Source organism: Eutrigla gurnardus (assembly GCF_963514095.1).
Source record: "Eutrigla gurnardus genome assembly, chromosome: 16".
In the NCBI taxonomy this organism is placed as follows: Eukaryota; Metazoa; Chordata; class Actinopteri; order Perciformes; family Triglidae; genus Eutrigla; species Eutrigla gurnardus.
Genome location: NC_139927.1, coordinates 11,659,575 through 11,677,506, shown reverse-complemented (window position 1 = coordinate 11,677,506; position 17,932 = coordinate 11,659,575). Strand labels below are relative to the sequence as shown.

Here is a 17,932-nt window from a genome sequence, read left to right as displayed (position 1 = left end):
GGGACAGCAGCTGTGCAGCGATGGCTGTAGCTGACAAGCCGTGACGTCACTTTAGGCGGTTTTTTTTCATGGAAAGTGCTAGAAGAAACGAATCACAGCCACCTGGTTTTAAGTATTCTTCCACCAGATTAAAAAGAGCCTCCACTATTTTCTCTATAATAAACGATGTACCTGTTATTTTTGATTTAATAAATAATATTAGGTTGTTGCAGATATTTATGAAGGCAGCTATGGATCATAGTCTGTCAACACAATTGTCACACATTATCTCTCTAGTACATTTTAATAAATGTAACATAAACTGCCACAAGGTGGCAACAAAGTTGCGCTAGGGCAGAGGAATTCACTTTGTCAGTTATATTGCAGTATTTCCAAGATACAAGGTGTACCTTACATTACACTGCAATTCATTCAAGTCTTTCCAGGTTTAACAAATGATTACACCAATAATATTCTTTATTCGCTGCTGTTTTATGCATTTAGGGCAACCTTCCCTTTGATTTTGTCTGAATAACAAAACAGTTTTTGACCCACAGACTTGCTCTACTGATGGATGGTGCACCGCGGAGGGATACAGCCGCACACAGTATAAAGATTCCGGTCTGTTAAAAGGAAGTCCCTTTTCATTATCCTGCGTCAGAGAGGAGAGGGATAACGTTTTGGTTGCATTTTATTCAAGAAAAGTCAACGAAATAAGGTACGTACGCAAGTATCTTGCTTACACACGGAAGACGGTGTGATCTTGTAATGTGAGTGTTTTGCTAACCCGTCGGTATGGTAACTATGGGTGGATGTAATGTTCACCACGATGCAAGCTCATGAGTCACGACGATAACCATAGCTTCGTAACTGTCTCGTGGGCTAACGTTAGCATATTGGTGTTGGCCCCGTTTTTTGTTCTTATTGTATACGTTTCATAATCCCAAACAAAAATGGAGTTTTCATGTTTTTGAAACGATTTGCGATGCTGAGCGGCGTAACGTTATTTAAATGCGGCACTCTGCCGCAATGTTAGGCCGGGAGTGGGTTGCATTCAGGCAGGTGTGGTGAAGATGACATGACTATTATTCAATGGCGCTGACGTTCCACTGTTTTAATAAATAGTGTATATTAAACGAGTATATTTACACACACACACTGGACGTCATCACAGAGCAGGACCTTGATTTCACCGCCAAATCGGTCAATCTCGACATTTGACGCTCGATACGAAACTCGCGTTTTGATTTCGACTGGAGCAAGTTGGCTAATACGCCATTTATTTTGTCGATGACGTGAAATAAAGGTTGCGATTGTATGCTGTAAAGTTACGCTATCTGAAACGAGTCGTTGTTTTGGGGATTTTTATTCGGCTCCTATAAAGGCCGCTTTAACGTCAGGTCGGTCGTCGTCACCGAGTGGCATTTAACGTTGCCCTTCGTAACGTTTTAATTACACTGAACGTATAGCGCCGCATTTCCGGACGGTATCCTTATTTTCTGTATCCGTCCCTCAGCACGTGTTTGCCGACTCCATTGTCTGTATCCGTCGACGCCATGTTGGTTAATGGCTACTTCCAGCGATTTGTAGCAACACTGGCAGCTATCCAAAATTTTCTTTCGATTTATGTCAAACGAAACTACAACAATTGCCACTTTCAAAATGAACCACACACTAACAAATTGCAATTTAGTTAATCATACCTTATCTTAAAAACTAGTTTAGTTTGTACCATTTTTAAAACCAAGAGGCGTTGCTAAAACATGACATGCTGTCCTTTTTGTGCAGATGCCTGAAGAAATGCACCAAGAGGAGGAGGCTGAGACCTTTGCCTTCCAGGCAGAGATCGCTCAGCTGATGTCCCTGATCATCAACACCTTCTACTCCAACAAAGAGATCTTCCTCAGGGAGTTGATCTCTAATGCCTCTGATGTAAGTCTGCAGGAGCTTGGCATTGTCTTTATTCTACACAATAATTTGTTTACTTTTGTAGTTGTGATAAACACGATGATGCTTTAAAACGCATTTTGCATGATTTCAGAACGGTACCTAAAAGTTTTGGTGTATTGTCGATGTTTTTACAGGCTTTGGACAAAATCCGTTATGAAAGCTTGACTGACCCTACCAAGATGGACAGCGGCAAGGAGCTGAAAATAGACCTCATCCCCAACAAAGCTGAGCGTACCCTGACCCTCATTGACACTGGAATCGGCATGACCAAAGCTGACCTGATTAACAACCTGGGTACCATCGCCAAGTCTGGCACCAAGGCCTTCATGGAGGCCCTGCAGGTACTACAGTGGACCATGATCTGGATCGTGGCATATGGCCATATGGGTCAAATGGCACATGACAGAAACACTTTCATGTAACTGTATAACTGGTGTTGTATAAAACAAAATTTAAAGTAGGAAAGTCCTGATCAAGGAAATTGTTTTCCCCTTAGGCTGGAGCTGACATTTCCATGATTGGTCAGTTTGGTGTGGGTTTCTACTCCGCCTACCTCACTGCTGAGAAGGTGGTTGTCATCACCAAACACAATGATGATGAGCAGTATGCCTGGGAGTCCTCTGCCGGCGGTTCCTTCACCGTCAAGGTCGACACCGGTACGTGTCTGCTGTTTTGCACCATTTTTGCTCATGCTGTGTACATAGGAATACAACATGCTATAAACACACCTGGTACATTGTTTGTATCAGTTTGTTGCTGCCATTATTGAGGGTTAACATTAAGATGTTGACTAGTTCCGTTGGTTAAATTGTGGCAGTCTCTTCTAGCAGACTGTTTATTTGCATACATCCTACTTTTTTCTCGTTCTTGTGGTCATGGGTTTACGATTCTGTTCACAGGTGAGCCCATTGGCCGTGGAACAAAGATCATCCTGCACCTGAAAGATGACCAGTTGGAGTACATCGAGGAGAAGAGGATCAAGGAAATTGTGAAGAAGCATTCTCAGTTCATTGGCTACCCCATCACCCTGTTTGTAAGTTTAATTTTGTCTTTTTAGTTTTTGGATAGTTAAAACGGTTTGCCCGTCAGTGAAGTTAAACTCTTATTTTGATTTGCAGGTGGAGAAGGAGCGCGACAAGGAGATCAGTGACGACGAGGCAGAGGAGGAAAAAGCAGATAAGGAGGAGAAGGAGGACAAGGAGGAAGGTGAGGACAAGCCAAAGATCGAGGATGTGGGCTCGGATGACGAGGAAGACTCCAAAGACAAGGACAAGAAGAAGAAAAAGAAGATCAAGGAGAAGTACATTGATGAGGAGGAGCTGAACAAGACCAAGCCCATCTGGACAAGGAACCCAGATGACATCACAAATGAGGAGTATGGCGAGTTCTACAAGAGTCTGACCAACGACTGGGAGGATCACCTGGCTGTCAAGGTTAACAATGCAATGCAAATTCAGCCGTTCACTGGTTCATATCGGTCACTGAAAATGGCATCAAACTAAGGTGAATTATTTCTTTTGTCACAGCACTTCTCAGTGGAGGGCCAGCTTGAGTTCCGGGCCCTGCTCTTTGTTCCCCGCCGTGCACCTTTTGACCTCTTCGAGAACAAGAAAAAGAAGAACAACATCAAACTGTACGTTAGGAGAGTCTTTATCATGGACAATTGTGAAGAGCTCATCCCAGAGTACCTGAGTAAGTCGAGTTTAGCCTTTCCCCATTTTGGATGTTAAATCTACACAATGTTTTGATGAGATGAATACAAAGGCTGGAAAGATATGCTCAGATGGTTCCTATAAGCAATGCTTTGTTTTTCTCCAGACTTCGTCCGTGGCGTGGTCGACTCCGAGGACCTGCCCCTGAACATCTCCAGAGAAATGCTGCAGCAGAGCAAGATCCTTAAGGTCATTCGCAAGAACATTGTCAAGAAGTGTCTGGAGCTCTTTGCTGAACTGGCTGAGGACAAGGAGAACTACAAGAAGTTGTATGAAGGATTCTCCAAGAACATCAAGGTATCCAAATTTAAACATGCTGTGTGTTGCATTGATTTAAGGGGGGGGGGGGGATTGTTTGAAGTTTTTAATGATATTCCTTTCATAATGTACTCCTTGCATCTTTAGTGCATCTATGGATTCATAAGGTTATTTCTATTCTTCATCTACCTGTACCCTCTAGTTTTCTAAGGTAGTCTAGTCATAGCTTGTTGTTCGCAATACATCTTTAAAGGCACTAGTATATTAATTTAAATCTCATGCAGTTATTGCTTGCTGTAGATCAGCGTAGTATTGCTCCATGATTAGTGACTCATAGCCTGCTTAGTGTCATACTTTACGTTAATTTGGAAGAAATAGTCTATTTTCAAGCCACTGCACCGTAAATGGTTGAGGTTTTAGTTGTAGGTGATCTTAGTCTTTCGTTGTAGGCTACTGGTGTTTGTGATTTTCCTTTTTTTTAAGGAGCATGTCATCCCATTTGTCAATCTGTAGCTTGGCATCCATGAGGACTCCCAAAACCGCAAGAAGCTGTCTGAGCTGCTCCGCTACCACAGCTCCCAGTCTGGAGATGAGACCACCTCCCTCACAGAGTACCTAACCCGCATGAAGGAGAACCAGAAGTCAATCTACTACATCACTGGTGAGTGTCTTCGAGAAATGATTTTTAAATAAATGCATTAACTTTTAGTAGGTTACTTATAACCAACACTGATACATACTTGATTTCTGTAGGTGAGAGCAAGGATCAGGTAGCCAACTCCGCTTTCGTGGAGCGCGTCCGCAAACGTGGCTTCGAGGTCCTTTACATGACGGAGCCCATTGACGAGTACTGCGTCCAGCAGTTGAAGGAGTTCGACGGCAAGAGCCTCGTCTCGGTCACCAAGGAGGGTCTGGAGCTGCCAGAGGATGAGGAGGAGAAGAAAAAGATGGAGGAGGATAAGGCTAAGTTTGAGAATCTCTGCAAGCTCATGAAAGAGATCCTTGACAAGAAAGTGGAGAAGGTCAGTGAGATTAATGTTGAACTGAATTTCTCTTCATACTGTGGGCTTTAGGGTCTGACTTCACAACTACAGTTGACACAGTTTTGTTTGAAAACAGGTGCCCTAACTGGTCCTAACTTTTATTCTGGTGAGTTTCATACAGCTGCAAGGAGGCCCCTCGAGTCTTGTGTGTCCCGTATGCGTTTTTGATTGATGTGATTTTTGACTAGTGATGGGTACAAATTTATTGTGGCGATGTAAGTTGAACTTATTTTTAATTCTTTTTAAAATATTAAGTGCAACTTGGTGTGATCTAACCGATGCCTGCCTGAATGCGACTGCAAGAGCTGAAGTTCCACCAGTTGGCCTAAATAATCTACTGGTCAGAATGTCTTTGTGTATTTACTAAGACGATTTAAGATATGGTGGACTTGGCCATGCTGGTGTGTTGAGCATTTATTTCTAACATGACTGTTGTGCATGCTTTAACTTGAATTTTAGAGTGGGTCAGCCTGCCGTTGCCACGCTATGCACGTCATGTTTTTAAGTCTTAATGTCCCGCTGTCTCCATCAGGTGACCGTGTCCAACAGACTGGTGTCTTCACCCTGCTGTATTGTGACAAGCACGTACGGCTGGACTGCCAACATGGAGAGGATCATGAAGGCCCAGGCACTCAGGGACAACTCCACCATGGGCTACATGATGGCCAAGAAACACCTGGAGGTCAACCCTGACCACCCCATCGTGGAGACTCTCAGGCAGAAGGCAGATGCTGATAAGAACGACAAGGCTGTGAAGGACCTTGTCATCCTGCTGTTCGAAACCGCCCTGCTGTCCTCAGGCTTCTCCCTGGACGACCCACAGACCCACTCCAACCGCATCTACAGAATGATCAAGCTCGGACTGGGTAAGGATACACGGCAGATCAATGTTGGCTTTCATATGCCTGGAACTTGTTTAGTTCTCAACAAAACACTTATTGTGCCTGTAGGTATCGATGACGACGAGGTCCCCACAGAGGAGGCCACCTCTACAGCCGTCCCAGATGAGATCCCTCCCCTAGAAGGCGACGGTGAAGATGATGCTTCACGCATGGAAGAAGTTGATTAAACCAATCCTCCCCCCAGATTTCTAACACTTTAGCCTCACTTTTTCAATTGTTCATCCTTAAAACTGCAGCAACTGCAAAATAGTCATTCATGTTGTTTGGTGGACCAGTGTTGCTCTTGCGTCCAGAGCATTACTCTGCAAGACCTTTAAGAAAAGCGGTTTTGTTTTTGCTGTTTAAGTTCATGGTAAAAACACATGTTTTAACGAGTACCCTGTTGCACTGAGTTTTAAATGTTGGCGTGGTAAATGTGTGAACATGAGAATGGTACATTCCATTATCAGATAAGGTCTGGTGGAGGGTTTGGGGAGGTTCTGCTCATGTGCAACACTGCACGCTGCATGGAGAGGACTGTATGATTCCTTTGCCTGAGTCCAGGCTTGTCTGTATTCCAAGTCTTGTTTTGCAAAAAATTAAAAGATGTAATACCTTAATGTTGTCTTCATGACTGGGAAACCTTTTTTGACTTGACTAATCATTTGGAAAGTATATTCATGACCACTAGGTGGGGACGTACTCCACAATTACAAGTAGTATTTGAGGTTGAGAGTTTTGGGGAAAGTCTTCTCGGAGATTTCCCATGTACATTGAAGCATATTTATCGTGTTAACTAGAAAAACTAGACTTAATTTATAGTGTACCGTGTGTGGAAACCGGAGTCTATTATTACTCTTAAAATTGAGACGTTCCTATAACACCTATGGTCACATCGGCTTGTGTTTGTGTTGATCCCCAGAACGCCAAAGCTGTGTGAGCAAATAGTCACTTTTACATTGTCCAAAATTGCAACTCTGTATCGAAGGCCTATACAACCTGTGAAAAGCCCTTCAAAATAAGCTTAACTGTTCCTGTGGAAATCTAATGTTTTGACCTGCAGTCAAACCACAGAGCACATACTCACCTGCTCAACATGCCTTGTACTGCATTGTGTCCTGACTGGTTTTGTAGGCAGTTAAACCTGAAATGAGATGTAATTGCATTATGTTGGACATCAAGTCTCACATCAGTTATCTGGAGATGTAAAACATGCTTTTTTTTTTTTTTTTCAGAAATGTATCAGACTTTTGACATACAAGTTACCAGCAACGTGACTAAAGTAATAAGCGATAATGCCACGTGGGCATCATCACATTATAAAAACGCCATAAATGGAGTGCGTGACTTTCTTGTAAGTGAGGCATCATCAACTCTTTAGGGGAAATGTAAAATATGTGATTTTCCTGGAAGTCATGTTTTGTTTCAAAGTTGAGGGGGAAGCGGCAGCTTTTCTGCTCTCATCAGCAAAAACAGTCAAGTGTGGGTGTCTGTCCCTCCTGAACGCACGCTCACACTCGCTCCAGTCAAAGTGATAGTGGGAACTTCAGCTGAGTCATTCGGAAACGTGCTGAAAACTACGTTTTAGTGACACCTCCGACGCCTTCTCAACTTGACCACCATCTTTACTTGCGGCATCTGCAACTCATTTGCATTGTGGAAGAGAATTTAACAAGTCCGCGCAAGTGTGCTCACCACATTATGAAAATTAGGACTCAAAAGACATTCTATAAAATCTTGCCATAAAAGAAAATTATACTCACCATCTTCAGCAGTGTCTCCACCTGTAGTCCAAAACAATAAAAGTGAGCAAACTGTGTCAGCACTGGGGGGGTCGGTTAAGAGTAGTGAGTGAGGAGTCGGCAGGCAGTCAATGGCGGTATAAAGCAGGCAATATAATACGTGTTTTGATAAAGAGTGAGTCAACACAACCACGAGAGGTCCTCAGCAATCGGTCATAAACCAAGCCAAAAATATTACGCAGTTTGCTGCAGCAGAATGCCAGATTAGCCGTGGACAGACAGGGAGGTGCACACTCACACGTGCGACCCATCACATGATCCTCCTGGCTGAGATGATGAATGTATTTTACTTGCATTAACATTGTAAATCAAGACACTGCTACTACTATTCTGTTGGGTTTCAAAAGTTATTCTAGACCTTCACCTTGTGGTTGAAAAATGTTAAAAGTTGTATTCTCAGCCACTAGATTTTACTAAATAATTGCATTTGTTGTGGACAGGGGTGTCTGCATACTTTTGGGCATAAAGCGCAACTTTAAAGAATGTGTCCAGAAATAGTTTTAACCTAAATTTAAAATGAAGTTGATACAGTCATTGTAGATGTGCAGCAACGTTGCCTGGATACAGGATGCCTGGAAGCCAAAGGTCACACAGCCTACAACCGGTGTCTGGTGAACCTGCTAAAACCAGATCCATTTAAGTGTAATTCAAATCATTTGCAGCCTGCTAAAAGTTGGTGGAAGATTGTGTAACGGCTGTGGAGAAGACGGATGTAATATGCAAATACAGGAAATTTCCTGAATGGTGACATTAAAGAGCTGCCCGAGTCCGTAGGAAGCCGTCGGTCCCGTTCGTCTGGTTGAAATTTCCTGGTTAAGAACATCAGGAGTCGGGGCAGGTTTCCCTCATGACGTTGGAAGGTGACATCTGGTCTGACTTGCCCTCGTTTTCGACAAAAGACTTCCTGTGGAAACATTTGACTCCTGTGTGTAAATCTGCTCTCCACCCACAAATGCAGAGTGCATTCATGGGGGGGGGGGGGGGGGTTCTTGGTGTTTCAGTGGGCTAATGTGTAACATTTGCTTGCAGTCAGTTTTCGTGACCTTTGTATCCTATCACGTCTTCTCTCCGTATCATGCGTCCTGTTCACAGAATTGTCTGCGTGTCCTACTTAAGAGTTGTTGTTCAGTCACGAAGCCTCCGTCTTTACGTCAGAGCCTCTGCCATGAGGCACTGAGACTAGATAAAAGGTGCAGCTTGGCATCACAGGATACGCTGCAGCCACACCATCCTGCATGATCGTTTAAAATGCAAGTTGTAAGAAAGCATGATTACTACTCATGTTCTGAAAAAAACGAACTGTGTTGCAGGCATAGTGTAACTTCTCATATTTGGCTGCACTTGGTAAAAGGAACAGGATTAACACCCACACTGAGTAGGAAGGAAGCAAGATGAAGGGAAATGAAAAAAAACATTACCTGCTCTTATGAAGTATAAAATGCAGCAACCCACGGAGATGAAAAACCTTTATGACTGGATGTAAGAGAGTCACACATGGTCACGGCGTTCGTGTTCCACATGTACAGTAAGAGTGCGTGGTGGTGGCCTAAAGGTTAGAGACTTGTTTGGATGCTTAAAAAAAATAGGAGAATTTTGACATTTGGGTAAATATGCTTATTCAGCTGGATATCCGATGAGAATATTGATATCTCTTCTGGGTTTGTCTTCAAATTTAACATTGACAGCATGAAAATTGCCTCGGCAGGTGGTGGTCACTCATTTGCGCTACTGTTAGCATTTGGCTAACTTAGCTTAGCACAAAGACTCAACACAGAGGAAAACAACTCGGCTGGCTCAGTTCAAACGTAACAAAATCCACCTATGAGCACTTATAAAGCCACATTCATCCATACAAAAACATAAAAACATTACAAATTTCTATTTCCTGGTTGGGACCTGTTACCCGGCAGCCACCAGAGACTGGGAAATGACTGGGCTTGGCCAAGACGTAGCTTGGCTCACAATCCCCAACAACCCTGGGTGTAATGTGTTCACGAGCATCCCAACATGTAGCCTAACGGTTAGCAATTTTCTCATCTCTCTCAACAAGAAAGCTAATAAAAGTCTACGTTTCCCGCCTTTGACAAAGCCATGAATCCTCATGTGAGATTTGAACGAAATACAAGATCTGTTCCGGGCAGCTCCCGAGTCATTCCGGGCATTGCCAAAACAGTCAGATCCTGAAGCCGGCTAATTAAAGTTACATTAAAAACACTCCTGGCTGCAGTCAGAGCGAGAGCCCCGAGTGACCGAAACCAGAGGTCTGCATGTCTGGGGTCCCCGTATCTCATTTTGTCATTTGCATTGTTGAAAAGAGGACTGGAGACGATGACGTTGTGACGCACTACTTCAAACCAGGTGGGGCGTGGGACGGGGTGAAATGAGAGGTGCGGGGAAATTCCCCAATTGTGCAGCTGCGAGATGGATAAACGGCCCTTCACAGTCAAACGCAGGCTTCAGTTTGATGTTCAGTGAATCACATTAGTGATCTGGTTTATGAATTAGTGTAGAATGAAAAGGGCCAGTCAGACGAGTTCGTTCAGAAAAGGACATGCTGTCTTTTCTTGATAAGACTGGAGAGAGAGGAGGGGATATGGAGGAGAACCTACGACATCTTTAATTTGCAGAGGACACCCAACTCTATATAGATGTTCAGCTTGTTGGAAGTTTGAACCTGCAGAGAGGCCTGTGCATGCTTTTACTACTGGGCTCAACTAAGACTTTCATTATTCCTAATTTAAAGCACGTCGAGTTGCAGTTGCAGTGTCAACTTCTACAGCACAAGCAACCATGAAACAGTAAAATCAAACCTCTTTGCATCAAAGTGTTAAGTTAATTTAATGTTTTGTTATTAATTCAGTTACCAGAGGAAATAGGATGAGAAAAACAAGGTACCAGTCACATTGCATTTCCCTTGTATGCATTCCGTTCTACAAACTCCACTCCTGGGCCTACATTATCTTCTCATCTTCATCATCGTCATCCATTCAGTGTTCTTCCAAACATTCCCATGTTAACGGTGAAAACACATGAAGCAGTCCTTTTACAAAAGTACACAACAGACGAGTTGGAAATAAAGAATGACTACAGGATATATTTACAAGACTTTTTAGCCCAAAAGTTAAAATATTAAGTAAAGTCTGTGTTGAGACGACAACACATTATTTTTTTTCTTCTTAAAATAATGACGTGCAAAAAGTACCCACAGCAGTATCTGGGTTTGGGTAGAAATGATGCAATTTGTAAATAGTGCGCAAACTGTTGTTTATCCCCTCCAATACAGACGGTAGCCTCTGGGACGTGTTAACCTTAAATTACACAATGATGTGTGCACCATGTTTTCAGGCTATGTTTACAGCTTTACAAGATAAAATTCCACATTAAGACACAAAAAGGTCCCTGCTCTCCAACATGGAGGACTGTGAGACGAGCGTCTGGGTCTCGACACTGAAAAATAGAATGTTTTCCCGTTCCAGAAGGTGACAGTCTTCTTCAAATATTTGGGATAAAGTTAAACGAACCGTATGTAGGATTTAGTGGCATCTAATGAGGAATACTCCCCTAAATGATCCCCCTAAATCCTACATGCCGGTCCTTTAAGTAAGGGGGCAATGTCATTAATGCTTGAAACTTGATGCTTAGCCATACAGCTCACATACATTTTTCAGGGTCACAGTAAACTGTCATTGGCTGCACAAGCCACGTACGGTGGTTAACGAAAAAATAACCTACTGTTTACCTGTGAAAGAGGTGAAGAGGCAGTTTGCAAAGTTCATGGTTTGGGACTCGTGTATAAGACAATCTTACAGGCACTCAAAACTTCTGTGACTGCTGACCTGACAAATCACATGGACCCCTTGGGGGCATCTTGGTGTAAGAGTCAAAACTGCAAAAATCCCTTTCTGTACCATTGCTAAGAAAAATAAAAACAAACGGAAAAAAGAACAGTAAAAAACAAATAAACCCAATAGATAGACACAAATAGACAAAAAAGCCCCACAGAAAATGTGGTCTCAGTTCCCCAGTTTCGAGCGACTTCAGAGTGCTACACCTTCTGTGCGAGCGGCAGCGCTGACCGCCGGCCCGACTTCATGCGGCTACGCGCGTACACGCGTAAGAAAAGTGCCAAGAAAACAACCGCGACGCCAAATCCACCTACTAAGGTGACGGCGTGACCGTAGAGGAAACAAGAGAGGAGGATGGCGATGGCCTGTCGGAGGGTCATGATGATGGTGAAGACGGCCGCGCCAAACTGGCTGATGGTGTAGAAGATGAAGAGCTGGCCACATGCCGAGCACACGGACAGCAACACGGCGTGGAAGGCGAACTCGGAGTGGCGTGTCATGAAGGCCAGCGAGTCGAAGAAGGCGCCCTGCTCCAGCAGCGAGCCGACGGTGAAGAGGCAGGAGAACAGGTTCACCCCGAACATCATCTGCACCGACGACATCTTGTACTTGAACAGGTTGTCCTGCCAGTTGGAGGTGAAGCTGTCGAACACGATGTAGCCGACGAGGATGACGATGCCGCTGAAGGTGGTGACGGTGGACGGGTGCTTGCTGGGCGTGCTGGACAGCAGGAACATGCTGACGCCCACCGAGATCAGCACGGCCGTAAAGTACTCCCAGTATTCGTAGCTCTTGTGGGAGACGATCTTCCCCATGAGCATGACTGGAATGACTTTGGAGGCCTTGGCCAGGACTTGAGTGGGGAAGCTGATGTACTTGAGGGCCTCGTACTGGCACCAGCTGCTCATGATGTTGGACAGAGAGGCGAAGGAATACTTGTACATGGGCGCTCCGTGGCGAGGCTGCTTGAACAGGATGCACCACAGGCCCGACACGGTCAGAGCCAGGATGCGGTTCATGAAGACCAAGAACTGAGAGTCCTTGAATTTCTCACCCTCCTCTTCGGGAGTCGTGGCTCCGTACGACCGTGTCATCACCCTCTCCTGCAGGACTCCCCATGTCAAGTACGACACCTAGGAATCAGAAAACTGACGTGAGCTTTTCAAGAGTAGACTTCGTTTTATATTTTGCTGCAAAAGTTGAGCACTGAAGTTGACTCTTGAGATTAGATACTTCTTAAAAACGGTTGCATTTGGAAGGTCAGCTTTCTTTGGGTATTTCTGGGTCACTGTGAAGGATTTCGTCTATGGCAGCAGAGCAGCATATAATCATTTGAATAAGCAAACGCATAATCCAGGCTAAAAGCAGCCAGAAACAAAAACAAATAAGACTATGAATGTGTGCTTGAGCACAATAGATCTGACTAGAATTCAATTTTATGTATAATATTAAATTCATATACATTATTATAGAATAGAATCTACTTTATTCATCCCCTTCGGGAAATGATGCAGGGAGAACAATTTTAGATACATTATTTCAGCTCCAACCCAGTGTGAAACAGATAAATAAACACCTGGCTGTCCCAGCACCTCCCTTTATACAAACTTTACTTAAGCATCTTTTAAAATGCAGAGCAAGATGTAAATCAAACAGCAGCACAAAGAGAAAAACCTCTCTTTGACATACAGGGATTAGATCATGTGCAACTCTAGCAGGATCCCCACCTGAAGTCCAGCAGCACAGAAGATTAATTTGACGACCTGTCTCACTGACGAGCCTGAGTCACCCTCGTTCCTGGGTGCAATGGACACGTCGTCCAACAGACTTGTCTTGGCCTCGCTGCCAAACACGCAAGTCTTTATGATGGGGAAGCACATCCCACTACCTGAAAGGAAATACACAACATTAAATCAAGGTGGTCAGGGAGGAACAACAAGTGTGCGTTCTTTTAACTGGCAACGCATCTTCAAATGACATGTCAGCATCTCACAAGCCCCGACCTGTTTCTGAGTAATTGGTGCGCTTGAAGTAGCTAATGAGGAAGTAGCCGGGGATGATGATGGTGGAGTATCCCAGCACGTTGATGAGGAAGCGGAAGACCCAGACATCGTGCCAGCCTTCCAGTAGTGACGACTCCTCGGCAGCCACGGCGGAAGGGAAGAGAAGCAACACAAGCGCAGGCCAAACCCTGCAGGGGAATACAATATGGTAGATCAGGTCACGTTGTAAACAGGGAAAAAAACTTGATATTTAGCAAACTCAGACTGGTTTAAGATTATAAATATGTCATATTATATTAATGCTTATGATTAATATGAACTGGTTAACAATATGAAAATGTGTACAGACAGTACACTTACACACTTTATGCAATTCATGTGTTAGTATGTCAGGTTCATGTCGCGATTCTTACTTCCTCACACTGGATGGATACAATTACAGTGAATCCTTTGCATTCATTTATTGTGCAATTAAAATGCATTTCAATCTGCAACCACTAACAGAGACAAAGACGCAAGAAACTATATATTAGAAAAAAGGGAATTATTCAAATAGGTCAGTTGCACTATACAACATAATCATACAACAAAGATTTCTGCAGTCTGAAACAGGAAACATCACATAACTGTCTGTACTAAGCTACATGAGTTAAATTCCTCACTCCAGCTGTTTCACCCCTTTAAATGAAATAAGAAATATCCTTGTTCCTTGTATATCTCAGGACTGTTAATCTGATCTACTTCACAGATGGAGTGTGTATGAGTGGGGACCCACCTTGGATACACAACATGTTCAATATTAATACACGTTGAATGAAGAAGCAAGTCGTGTGTTGCATATTTTTAAGTGCTTCTGGGGCCTTTTGTAAGTTATTTCAGGGTACAATGACTTAGTAGAATAAGATCATAAATAAAAACATAATTAAATATTTTTCATTATTCATTTATACCCGTTTTGGGCCTGTTTAGTTGATGGTCCCAGGCCCAGGGTGCCTTCCTTGCCTAATAAGTCTGTCCCTTTTGTTTTTTCCTAAACCACAGTGTATTTCACCGGTGTATTTCACCGGTGTTCTTAACTGCGAAGCTGCAACTTTGGTATGCGATGCAACTATGTCAGGGCAGGTGCACTGCTCAGGACAGGTCCCGAGGATGGAAGTGACGATTTGAATGTGAAGTTGTTGGTATGAGCTGTTTTTGCTGCAAGACCAACACCACACATGTTTTGAATGGGCACTGAACGAGTTAGATCAACAATGACGGCATGAGTGAAACTACTACTCAAGCAATGTAGTGGTGCATTCATTCAACCGACAAATTAACAATCTGTGCAGCAGGGACCAAGACAGCCACACTTTTGGTCCCTAGGTTTGTCAAGCATCAAAAACACTGAATCCTACAATTCCCAGAATGCAACTCAATAACATCTTTCATGATACCCTTCCTGTCTGGCAAATACCATGTCTCTCCAACTTCCCCCAGTTTTTATGCAGGGTTCCTTTTGAAAAGTCTCCCACCTGGAGCTGCCATAACCCTGATGACATCACAGGTTACGGTTTTCACTGGGTGCATACACCGGAAAAGCTTCCACAGGCCAGTGATTGTAAATTGGAAGTCATAGATGAACGTTAAAATACCGCGTGCCATCACTACGCCAATGTATGTAGTATTACCTGCACTTTCGGAGCTTCATGCAAAACAGGGCTGGCCATGGGGACGTAAAAACAACCACAGCCTGTTAAACGGGTTGTGAAGAAATTAGATGAGCTTCAATACCCCCACCCACGGACAGATTGAAGTAAATCTGTTAACTGAAGCACACCTGTGACGAAACCCAAGCTTCCCCCTGAAAAAGGTGTGCTCGTTGCTGTCGTGGCACTGAGTGAGTATCCCGATTCAAAGTGAGGCCGGGGCCTCCTCCCAGGGGGGGCTGTGAGCCTGACTCAGACAGAGCCTCTTTGTGTGCTATGGTCTGGCCAGCCAGCAGTCCACCGCTGAGAGACCTGGGCTCTGAACAAGCAACTTATTACATGGAGGAATGTGCCGCTCTGGCCGGGGCAGCACAACCCACAGGCTGCTGCAGCAGATAGAGCTGCCACAGATGTACCTGAGGAGAGAATGATCGCCTGTGTCTTGTACGAATACACGGACAGCAGATAACGTGGAGTGAGACAGAAACAACACAGAGAGAATAAACATGACCCAGTCTTGCATGACAACTAGGCTCTGTTAATATTATCACCTAGCTTAAGGAAGGTGTGGTCCGGCTATATTCATAAATCTAAAGAAAACACTCCTCAGGGAAAAGCCTGAGCAGATCTGTGACCCATCAGATTATATGACTTGTACTGTAAGTTTTTTTAATCACATTATCATAAACAGTATTGTGAGGATTGACTCTCCATATATTAAAGTGTGAATATTATGGGGTGACACTTTTTGTTTAAGTGTAGCCATTTTGACAACTAGGAAAACATTTCTATGGATGCCTTCCAAAGTAATAAAGCATCATATTAAACCTTTCCAGTGTAAACACACAGCTGTATTCGGATAGGTCTTACACCGGTTAATGCAACATTAAACAAAACGTTTCAGCCAGTAGCTTGTTGACAGACTTAAAATCACACACACTGGCAAAGTACGTGAATTACGTAATTAACGGCTAACTGACTTTTATATATATAGGTTAGTCACCCGGGGATATCCACCCCTAAAACTCATCTAGTCGTGATATGTTTTCCAGTTAGCTAACGTTACTATTGGTCTCCAGCGTTACCTCCATGAAAAAGATGGCATTTTCCTCCACACTCTGTGGCCCGACACCCGGCGTAGCGCACACGCCGACAGACTCAAGCGTCTCCGCTGTAACAGAGCATGAAGCCGCACAAATCCGGCAGGTGACGATATTTTAATTATTAGTGGTTGTTTTCTTTCGAGACTGGCAGCCGTTAGCTCTGCTGTCTTCAACTTATCCTCCTCAATGGCCGATGTGTTCACTTGAGCAGGAAAGGCCCCCCTCCCCGCCCTCCTCGCTCAACACGCCGGAGAACAGCACCCACTTGGCGACCCTGCCCTCTGTCGGTGTGGAGGAGTAACTGCAAAGCAAACCAGGTTTTTTGTATAGAACATTTCATACATGTCAAAGTGTTGCCTGTACATGAAGCATTAATAAATACAACAATGAAATACAGCATGCATTTAAACTGAATACAAGGTGAATAATGTGTGCTTTAGGTTTAGTCAAAGGCAGAGTTTTTATCCTGGTGTGCTGCCTCAGAAGCTGAAAGTCACAAGCTTTTAAGCAGTGGCAGAAACAAGGAAAATATATTTTCCATATATGGAGGACACTACAGGAGACTAAAATGTAACTCCAAAAGGTCCAGGAACACTTTTTGTAAAAAAAAAAAAAGAGCAACTTTTGACTTTGCCTGAAAGATCAACACAACAAGTCTTCTCCATGGGCTCTGGAAGTAGCTGACGTTGAACCAGAAACTAGGAAACACAGAGGTGGAACTGATACCTTTAATGATGGCACTGCTTCTTTTAAGTAAAGCCCTTAAGTGAACATGAGCAATAACTTACGCATATAAATGGAATGCAATATTGTTATTACTTACACCTGTGCATTTTTCTGCTATGACATGTAAACATGACTGCTATGGGAAAGGCTGCAATGCAGTGAATTTTACATTATAGTATTTCCACTACATTTCCTAAAGTAGAGGATCTTTCCTCACTACTGTTTTTACTGTAATAGTCTATAATTTGTCTTTCCCTTAAGTGCCTTTTATCAGAATTACGAAGCCTAACAAAAGTTTCTGGAAACATGCACTAGTTAAGCCTTCATGTTAAAAAGTAATTCCAATGGTGTTTTCTATTTTGCAGATGTAAATATATTTTATTACTAAGGACCAAAACATAGTATTAATACTAAAATGCAACAAAAACAGCAATGCAACAAACTAAAGATATCACAGCCTTAATGGTGCATTATTAAAGCAAATTCCTAGCTCATTGAGAGGAGGGGAATATGGTGCATTGATTAATGATAAGTGATATCAAAGATTTTAAAAACACCTTTGTTGGTTTTAACATACTGTAGCCTGTGTGCAGCACCAGTATAACAGTATAACTCAAATAGCTTCAGGCCATAGGCCCAATGAGGAAGTAGGTACAGTTTCTCGTCTCTCTGTTCACCACAGAGGTAGGTGTAGCGTTGTAGAAGTTGTTACCATAACTCTGTTTGCACACATTAATCTGCCACTGTCAAACCCTCATGGCGCCGTTCACCTGACCAGAGGATAGACGAACAGACGCAGACACAGCTTGTCAGATTTATTCTGGCTAGTGACATTTTGCAAGTTCACTATCCAGCCTTCTTTGCGGTTGTTATGCGCTTATAAAAGAGTTACAGCTGAGTGGAATTTCCAGACCCTCCACAGTCATTGTTTTCTAGTCGCCA

At 43.4% G+C, this 17,932-nt stretch overlaps 2 protein-coding genes across 2 annotated transcripts in view; one reads left to right on the top strand and one right to left on the bottom strand.

Annotated features, from left to right (window-relative positions):
* The window catches only part of hsp90ab1 (heat shock protein 90, alpha (cytosolic), class B member 1), a 62,421-nt gene extending 55,980 nt beyond the window's left edge, over nt 1-6,441 (top strand). The window contains exons 2-13 of the mRNA XM_084030151.1: nt 648-701; nt 1,768-1,911; nt 2,064-2,270; nt 2,426-2,585; nt 2,829-2,962; nt 3,048-3,362; nt 3,456-3,621; nt 3,748-3,938; nt 4,413-4,560; nt 4,653-4,921; nt 5,475-5,808; nt 5,893-6,441. Of these exons, the coding sequence (XP_083886277.1) occupies nt 1,768-1,911; nt 2,064-2,270; nt 2,426-2,585; nt 2,829-2,962; nt 3,048-3,362; nt 3,456-3,621; nt 3,748-3,938; nt 4,413-4,560; nt 4,653-4,921; nt 5,475-5,808; nt 5,893-6,011 (2,187 nt within the window). The 5' untranslated portion in view covers nt 648-701 and the 3' untranslated portion in view covers nt 6,012-6,441. The remainder of the gene's footprint in view (nt 1-647; nt 702-1,767; nt 1,912-2,063; nt 2,271-2,425; nt 2,586-2,828; nt 2,963-3,047; nt 3,363-3,455; nt 3,622-3,747; nt 3,939-4,412; nt 4,561-4,652; nt 4,922-5,474; nt 5,809-5,892) is intronic.
* Nucleotides 6,442-10,438: 3,997 nt separating this feature from the next.
* Nucleotides 10,439-16,450, bottom strand: slc35b2 (solute carrier family 35 member B2). The gene is made up of 4 exons (XM_084030771.1): nt 16,247-16,450; nt 13,474-13,661; nt 13,198-13,358; nt 10,439-12,603 (listed from the first exon to the last, which is right to left on the bottom strand). Exons 1-4 carry the CDS (start codon nt 16,264-16,266, stop codon nt 11,671-11,673), a joined length of 1,302 nt encoding a protein of 433 aa, XP_083886897.1. The 5' UTR covers nt 16,267-16,450; the 3' UTR covers nt 10,439-11,670.
* Nucleotides 16,451-17,932: the final 1,482 nt, after the last annotated feature.

Bases quoted from the DNA above. Each gene is read 5' to 3' on its own strand.
- slc35b2 (XM_084030771.1), bottom strand. From the start codon at position 16,266: ATGCCATCTTTTTCATGGAG. The intron at 13,359-13,473 runs GTCGGGGCTTGT...ATTTCCTTTCAG, and splicing joins CACCAATTACTCAGAAACAG to GTAGTGGGATGTGCTTCCCC. The intron at 12,604-13,197 runs GTGGGGATCCTG...TCTGATTCCTAG, and splicing joins TCTGTGCTGCTGGACTTCAG to GTGTCGTACTTGACATGGGG.